The sequence below is a fragment of the Seriola lalandi genome, unplaced genomic scaffold (assembly GCF_002814215.2).
Source record: "Seriola lalandi dorsalis isolate HSWRI2012SDOR001 ecotype SW California unplaced genomic scaffold, Sedor1 jcf7180002054606, whole genome shotgun sequence".
NCBI classification, from domain to species: domain Eukaryota; kingdom Metazoa; phylum Chordata; class Actinopteri; order Carangiformes; family Carangidae; genus Seriola; species Seriola lalandi.
In genome coordinates, this window is record NW_019525159.1 from 1,125,183 (window position 1) to 1,133,820 (window position 8,638).

The following is an 8,638-nucleotide window of genomic DNA, read 5'->3' on the forward strand; positions in this document are numbered from 1 at the left end:
TTTTGTAACCTTCCACAGATCAGCAAATCAGAGAGAATATCTCTACAGCTCTAGGGCAGGAAACTTTGTAGACAGTTTATTAATTGAGAGCTATATCCATGTGCAATCTTCATTGGACAGTAATAGACCTCTGTGAGAAATTATGTAGCGTTCTGCACAGCTTTGTGCTTCCAACTCACACCACCGCACAAGAGAAGCGATTAACAGCAAGTGCTGCCTGCTCACTGTGCTTTCTCTGTTCATAATGACAAAATGTGGTTTGTCACTTTAATCATTAAAGTGTTGACGGCATTTGAGCTCTAAGCCGCTATGTTGGTGCTGTATTTATCATATTTACCTTGGCTCATTCTGCCTTCCAGTGGTTAAAATAAGCAACCAGTGTTCAGCTGAAAAAGGCACACTGTAGTCATGTACAAAGACAGCATTCCTAAGATGCCTCAACTGGTGAAAAAAAACAATCCACCACATTACTCTTCTTGCCAAACCCAGAAACTCTTTCCTGCTCTTCACACCCACTTTCCTGCACTTTCCAAAATCACGCAGTATGCTGTGGGCTGCAGACGAAAATGGCAAATCTAGTTTAAACCAACATTTAAATGATGAAACTGAGTATTCACACCCAAAATTAAAGATGCTGCTTAGTCAGAGCTGGTACTAGTCACTTCAGATAAGTCAGAAATGTATTCTGAACACTTTGTCCTCTTTGTTCTCTTTACAGCTGCGTCTCATATCTAAAACTATTTTTCAAGTGCAACTTTCACTGCCATTAGGGGATAACAGCAGTGGCTGTTCTTTCTCACTGCATCTCAGTGTTTCATTAATTACCACCAACTTTTATGCTACATTTTGCATCTTCTGTACATTCATTTCATCATGATAGCATATTAGTATACTGTCTGCATAAATTCAAACCTCTATTTACTACAGATATATAGAGCCACACACAAAAATACGATTACATATTCAATATACATTTAGAAACATATATTCAAGCAAATATTATCTTTCCAGAAATACAGTAATCCTGAGTTCTAAACAAAACAAACACACAAAACAGAGAACGCAAAACACAAAAAATACAGCATCTAATGTTTTGTTTCATCTCAGTTATGAAACCATAGTTTGGAAGATAGTGAGAAGCAAAGAGATAGAGGGTGAAATAGAGAGTGAACAGAAGGGAGAGGCACACAGTACACCTCATCAGCATTCTGCAACAGGATTGTCTGGGCTTTGTTGTTTGTTGTGGTCCTCCAGCTTGTCTGAGCCATTTTAATGAGTGCATTTTTTTCTCCACAGATAACGCTCTCGTTACTTTTCCTTTGCTTTCCCTATCTAATGTCTCGCTTCGGATAAAGGTTTTGATCAGTCTACAATCATGTCAGAAATGTTTCTCAAATTGCAGGGGTTTTTTTTTTCTTGATGGGGAGGGAGTTCTTAGAATGAGCAGGAGATATGTGACTAGACAGCAATAGCAGCTCTACGTGAATGTCTGACAGACTGGGCCAGTTAGGATAAAACAGTGTACTGAGACGGTAGCTTATCACTATTCTTTACACATGCTGCAATAGAACACTGCAGTGGATGGTGTACGCACAAAGAAACCTGAAATTGAAAGTTAACTTAAATACAACATCCCCTGGTTCCCCTTCCTTTACAGACAATCTTTAATAAGCCATAAGAAAAACTGAGCACCACAGAAACCATTATTTTGTAGAGATCTGACAAGACAAACTAAGAAGGCTGCGGTGCTTTGAACTTTTTTTTATTTATTTTTTTTTAAAGAATCAGTAAAACATACAGTGGGGTCCAAAAGTCTGAGACCACTTTCCCATTTGGGACCCCACTGTACATCTTACCAGTTTCAGAATAAAATATTCTAGGCATGTATGCTCATTAAAACAAGCTCATTGGTGTGGATAGTATTCGCTGGTGGCAGACTGTGTACAAACTTGCCTAAACTGGCTTAATTTTCACCACACATCATTCATACTGTCACTGAAAAATTTTCTGAAAAACCCAGAGCATTTAGCAAACCTTAGCTCAGAAACGCAACACTACCTAGGATTAATGGCACTATGAAAATAATAGTGATATCCAAAAACATGGTTGGATTATGGCTGCCAACAGGGTAGGCAATATGTCAAAAATCTTAGGAATACCTACACTGTGACAGTATATGTGATTTTATATAAGACAGTAGTTATTTATATTGGGATGTGGTATGTTTTCCAGAAATTCAATTCATAAACTGCTCACAGATAAATAATCAGATGGTGGTGCCTGTCTTTTGACTTAAAATGTGTCAAATCAAAGCACTTCCCTGAACAAATCCTGTGAATCCAACACTGCAATAAAGCTAAATCAGTGCTGCTCACTGATTTAGCAGAAATATATAGCATTGGGGTTAGCATTAAGCCAACTTCTCCATATTTAAAAATGGGCTCTGGCAGAGCTTCCATCAGCGTAGGCATTCTCCCACAAGATTGACAAAAATGACACAGCTGTGACCTTTGCTAAAATGCTTTAAAAATTCTGAAAAGATCCCCCAAAAATCCTTAATAAATAAGTAATAAGTAAAGTGAACTTTTTTTGAAAAGTGATAAAAGACAAGACTGAGCTCTAAAATTGGTGTTAATTTGCAAAATGACAATCATCTTCGTGTGAAGGGATATAAATGATTAACATTCAACAACAAACATTAGGTTACAACTAACAGGTAGAAAGAAGAAATGCACAGAAAGCCAAATCCACTTACAGATGTGGATCTCCTGCTGGCTGGTGAAGTCGATGGCTAAACCAAGGGGCAGAGTGTCTTCATTTGTCTCGGTCACTGGGAGCTCAGCCCTACTCGCATCTTCCAGGATCCAAAGTTCCCAGATCTAAAAGGACAATAATTTGTGGTCACATCATCAAGTGAGCATCACACAAACTGTAAATTAAATCAAATCAAAAACAATGAGGATAAAATCTGTTTAGTATGTAAAACACTGAGCATCAGAACTTCAGTTGTACTTTTGGCTAAATCAAGTCTACTTCAAGAAAAGAAGCTCTAAGTTGATTAAACACAATAGACAAGATAACATTCTGTGCTCTGCAGTTCAGAACTAATACAGCACTTAAAAAACTTGAGCATATCCAGAAGCTGCCCTAACTGTCATCACATGGGTTAGTTAAGTATTTGGCATTAGGTTTGTTGACTGTAGAGGGGGGTGCTCTGCTGGCCTAAATGATTTAAAAGGAAAAGTATTAAGTGTTTCTTTGATACTTCGGAAATCTAAAACACTTACAGTTGTTTTCCTTTCAAAACTATAGTTTAGTTTTAAATTGAAGTTCATCATAGTGCAAAACACCTTTCATTTCTGTCTATATTTAAAACCGTGTGTCCTTTAAATTTAAAATAATTACGTACCTTGTCGTCTTGTCTAGCTATGACGCTGACCTCAATGGAAGCTGCTGAGGCTGCAAACACAAGGTCCCTGGATGTAACAACGAAGCAAAGCAAAATGTTACACCAATTTAACTTCACATTGAAATAAAAAAAAAAACACCAAAGCTGGCAGGAATAAACAGCATATTTAAAGTCAATGCAACCTAAATGCCTCTAAACTGTGATCCTTCTTACCAGTCCTCTACGTGGCTAAGGAAGTAGTGGTGTAGTCGCTCAGTGCAGCTGCCGTACACTGTGTCACTGAAGTTCAGATGCTTTGTCTCCATCTTCTCATCCTTTTTCTGTAAAAATATCATCAAATGAACTGAAAATCAACTGAATGTATGTAAAATGTAAACTGAAATGTATGGTGGAAGCATATTCTAGCTGCTTGATAATTTTATCATCATTAGCAGAAAAAGAATGCCCTTACAAATACTGAGAAATATATACATTAACATGCTGCCCATTGACATCAAAGCAAAATGTTATAATCTGTGACAAAGTTAATATAAACAAACACTAATATGATAACCTGTTGCTTACAGTAAGTATCTCTCTGAAACTAAGAGCAACAGCCGTATATGGCATAGCAGGTGCTTACACAAATAACATTACATAAGATAAGCATGTAGATGACAACTGGTTTAAGAGTAGGGATGGATACCGAGCCCGGGTATTTAACGGGCCCTGGGGTTACATTATTCAAGACCGCAGTATCAATAAGCTCCAACCTTAACGGTAAGGCTGGATAAACGTTATGTTGCACATTTATTTCACCAACTCCATCAAATATCCGTCTATGTATGATATATTTTCGCTATTTTCACAAAAGACGACAGATCTGTGTCTCTCGCTCTCTCTGCCTGCCTGCTGTTTGTGTGAGCGGAGGGCAGGGGGGGCGGGGCTGTAGTTCCAGTGAGGGACCACACACATACACATACACACACACACACACACACACACACACACACACACACACAAGACAGTGCAGCGCGCACACTAACTCAAGCTCATAGCCTTCCTTTAGATAGATAACGATGGTTAAGAGAACCAAACAGTCCAAAGTATGGCTCTACTCTACCAGAGTTGATGCAAACACAGCCCGTTGACACAAGTATGACAAATGTTGTGTTTGTTCAAGTTTTCCATATCCAGTATCCATAAGAGTACCATTAAAGTACCGGATCGGTAAACAGTATCAGTAAGAGTAGTAGTACCGTTAAAATCTTAACAATAACCATCCCTATTTAGGAGGCTCTATGTAATCACAGAGCCATTTCACAAACATTTGATAGCACCACAATACAGAGGCAAAATTTGACCTTCAAATTCAAAAGAAATATTTGGAAACATCCATCTACTGAGGCGAAGAGTAAGACAGCACTGAAAACTGAAGAAGTGCAACCTGACAAAAACCCAAATGTGATTAGAGAATACTCACTGGGAGGGATATCAACACTAGCTCAGGAGGGGTCTCAAGGGACCCATCTGCAGCAGCATATACCACTGCAAACACATAGGTTTTCAGCCACAGCACATCCAGAGCTGTGAGAGACAATGGAGAAAAAAAAGCCAGATTTAAGCACAGCAATGGCAGTAAAATGCAAGTAAATTAGAATATGTAATATACCGGTGACAGATAAGCTCTGTCCTTATATGCCATTAATAATCCAGATCAGCATATAGGCATACATCACATATGTCCTTTAATTTTACATATGTGGGAGTGTCCATCTTACCTTTGACAGGTTCATCAGGGGAGGAAGTGTAAAAGTGTGGACATGGAATAACTTTCTTCTCTTCGAGTGCCTTTTGAACAGAGGAGAAAAATTGTTATTCATCTTGTCAGTTACTGGGTGCTGCAGCTCTCAGTGAGCAATAAGCATTTCATTTTTGATTACAGTGAATCAGATTCACTCACTGGTGTGTACTGACTGACTGTAGCATTCATTTTTCCTGCAGCAACTTGTTTTCCTTTTGGACTCCAGCAAACTGTGTCAAACAAAGTACATGAGCCACATGTGAGCCACAGAGGAAATATGGAGTACAGGTAAACTCAACAATTACACTCAATCTCACTCACTGCATGTGATGCCACTTGAAGCAGGTAGCTCAGCCTGCACCTTGACACTGTCTGTAACATCCAAAACCAACATACTGCCATCAGTCAGACAGGCAGCCAGAGTGGAAGCCTGAGCAGGGTTCCACTTCAGGTCCTGCACTAAAGTGCCAGAGGGTATGGCTGGCTGCAGTGATGCAAAAGGTAACTTCTGTGGTCTCGCCTGGGAAAACAAAAAAAAGAATCAACAAGTCGAATAAGTAGAAAACATAATTCTGTCAGACATTTTTCTGTTTTAAATTAGTCTACTGTGTAGAGCCCTGTGTGAACATTTTTATGATAACAGATCAGCAATTTCCCTGTTCATTTCAGTCAGTCAGTGTTCTGCACTGGACTAGTGATCCATAAATCTAGAGACCAAAGCAACACCTTCATGCAGAGTGCAGCAAAACTGGCAAATCTATTTTTAAGTGTATTGTTCATTATACAATCCCCTGTCAGAACCTGAAATAAGCATAATGTGTGCTTAACACAATGGTATATTAGGTAAACTGATAAAGGTTGTTACCTTGTTCACGAAGGTGCGGACATCATAGAATGTGAGGGACAAGCCTGCCCCCTCGGACATGCCACATACTGACAAAGTAAGTTCATCACAACTGAGAGCCAAGTTGTGCACAGTCAGCTCCACAGTCACCTCCGCCAATGGTGGTATCCCATTGACTAGAACGTAAAGAAAAATTGGAGTGAATTGTTGGTAAGAGAGATGAGAAGAAATTAAATGAATTTTCTAAGTAACAGTGAAAGAAATGACAATGCAATGCAAAAGGAACAGACAAGTATTCAAATTTAAACCAATTTAAACTGTATTGTCACTTTCATACCTATTTCGTTGGAGTTGCCATCTGCTTTATCAGCAGCCAGTATATCTCGAGTTAGGTAAACTTTGAATCTTCTGTCAAGCCCGACAAAAGTTAAACCAAATTTGTTTGAGATGGTAAGCAGACTAGATCTTTCTTTTGGCAACTCCTCAGTGGGCTCAAAAACTCTTGCTTTCTTCATCTGACGAAATTGAAAATCCTACAACACAAAGACAAGCAATGTTACTTCATAGTGATCAGTTATGGGTGATAAACAAATGTGAGTCCAGCTCAATAAATGCAACATAAACTGAACAGGAGGCAAAACAATACAATACTGTAAACATGCCTGACAAGCATGGCTCGTACGCTGCCAGACAATAAGAGCCAATTTTCTTTACCTTCGTGAAACATAAAGGCTTTTATACAAATATTTGATTACTGTCACCTTGACTTTGTTAGTTCGTTGACACCACAGGTACGTAGTTTCAAATCGAAAGTTTAAATCTTGGGTAACAACGAAGTGCGTTGTGTCGCATTAGCTAAAGTAATGATGCTAACTATACAGTATAGCCGCATTGACAAGCATCTGATCACTTTATTTCACATACAGGTGGTTGTTAATTCCCCTGAAAAGTTCACATTCAACTGTCAAGGAGCACATTAACCTAAATGCTAATAAGTACCGTGCTAGCATGCAAACTGAGAGGGTATAAGTAGCCTAAATATAAACGCTTTTTCTTGTGAGACGTTTACAGTGTTACTGAACTCTTAACTTTTAATCATGTCTAATCTGCAAATGTGGCTCTGCAAATACTTCTGGGTTCAGGTTAACTAAACAGAAAACCTTAACCCCACTAGCTAGCTCACCAGCTAACGCTAAGCTAACCTGAACCACAGAACATGAACAGGGCTAGCAAACATTAGCTCAGACATGCTAACCTGTCAACATGAATCGTGGGTAACAGCGCCTACCTTCATTTCCCTCTCAGGAGGGGAGTCTGTGTCGTCACTCATTCTGAGAGACAGAATCTGTTGCTTTTCCAAGCGACCTGTTGTATTTGCTTGTTTCTTTCCTTCTGTGTATCTGAGACAAATTTCTAGTGAGCCACATTAGACTGTGAGCACAACTGAACACACGCTGCGGCGCGATTTTGGTGAAGAAATCGACGTCACAGCTACGTAGGATGACAAATAGATACCAGAGCACAGAGACCACAACACTGAGATCGTACACACCAGATCTCCCTCACAAAATGGGGACTAGATATGGCAATTTTTTTTCAGTAACCTAGGACTACAATCAAAAACAAAAACAAAAATATACTTTGCTGCAAGGCAGAAAAAAATACACGAAGTTGTGAAAAAACGCCATTTACAAATTCTCAAAAGAACCCAATCTATTACTCCACTTCTCCATCCTGCTGGGATTAATGTCAGTCTATTTATATCCCTATTTCTCCCCAAGAAAAAAAAATGTTAGAAAAATTATTTATAAAATTTTGTCCTACTATATTTTGTGAATCAGAATGTAGGCCTACTAGTGTGTGATATTTGTAACCATAGTTTATGAAGTAATTTAAAGTATTTCTACAATACAGTACTGCAAAAAACCTCTCTGCCTAGGTTCCTTTGGGTTAAATAGTTGCAAGTGGGATCTTTTACAGACATTTGGGGGGGTCAACACTGAACAAATCCCTGAAGTAGCCAATCTGCTTTTAATGAGATTCAACAGAGACAAAAGAAAGAGGAGGACAGTATATGGTGAAGTAAGGACTTTTATTAGAAAGCAGATTTTTCTGTATTGCATTTAAAGAAATCAGGTACTCTTGGACTACACAACTGAAACTGGTGGTGGCAAATACCATAATGGGAATGAAAGGTAGATTCTTATGCAACATCAAAAGTGGCAACTTGCATTTTTGTTGTATATATTATTGATGCTTGAGTCAGAAGGCGCATAAACATATTAACATTTGTCATTTTTAAACATAAAGCAGTATTAACACTGAAATTGTCCCATCCCAGTTTGCCTGGTCCAAGCCCTGTTGATAGTGAAGAACATCACTATGATCAAAGTGTAGGGTTGAATGATAAGATCCTCTTTCGTTGTATGAACTGTTGCCCATCAAGAGGTTACCAATAAGCCCAGACTTAGGACCAAGTTCGGCCCATGCTTACCAGAGCATTACAGATATGGTCCATGTCAACATGGAACAGCTCTGTTCACGAAGCACCAAGGTATCAGTCAAATATCAGTCAGTCCTTGTCGCGGACACACACACACTT

General features: G+C 38.9%; 1 protein-coding gene across 2 annotated transcripts in view; it reads right to left on the minus strand.

The window, feature by feature from the left end:
- Positions 1 to 7,497, minus strand: part of nup214 (nucleoporin 214) — a 31,107-nt gene extending 23,610 nt beyond the window's left edge. For both annotated transcript variants that reach the window (XM_023419531.2, XM_023419530.2), the window contains exons 1-10: positions 7,325 to 7,497; positions 6,374 to 6,569; positions 6,058 to 6,212; positions 5,514 to 5,712; positions 5,352 to 5,422; positions 5,170 to 5,239; positions 4,872 to 4,975; positions 3,623 to 3,729; positions 3,410 to 3,476; positions 2,756 to 2,879 (exon numbers count right to left, since the gene is read on the minus strand). In XM_023419531.2, the coding sequence (XP_023275299.1) occupies positions 2,756 to 2,879; positions 3,410 to 3,476; positions 3,623 to 3,729; positions 4,872 to 4,975; positions 5,170 to 5,239; positions 5,352 to 5,422; positions 5,514 to 5,712; positions 6,058 to 6,212; positions 6,374 to 6,569; positions 7,325 to 7,366 (1,135 nt within the window). In that variant the 5' untranslated portion in view covers positions 7,367 to 7,497. The remainder of the gene's footprint in view (positions 1 to 2,755; positions 2,880 to 3,409; positions 3,477 to 3,622; positions 3,730 to 4,871; positions 4,976 to 5,169; positions 5,240 to 5,351; positions 5,423 to 5,513; positions 5,713 to 6,057; positions 6,213 to 6,373; positions 6,570 to 7,324) is intronic.
- Between the last annotated feature and the right edge of the window lie 1,141 nt (positions 7,498 to 8,638).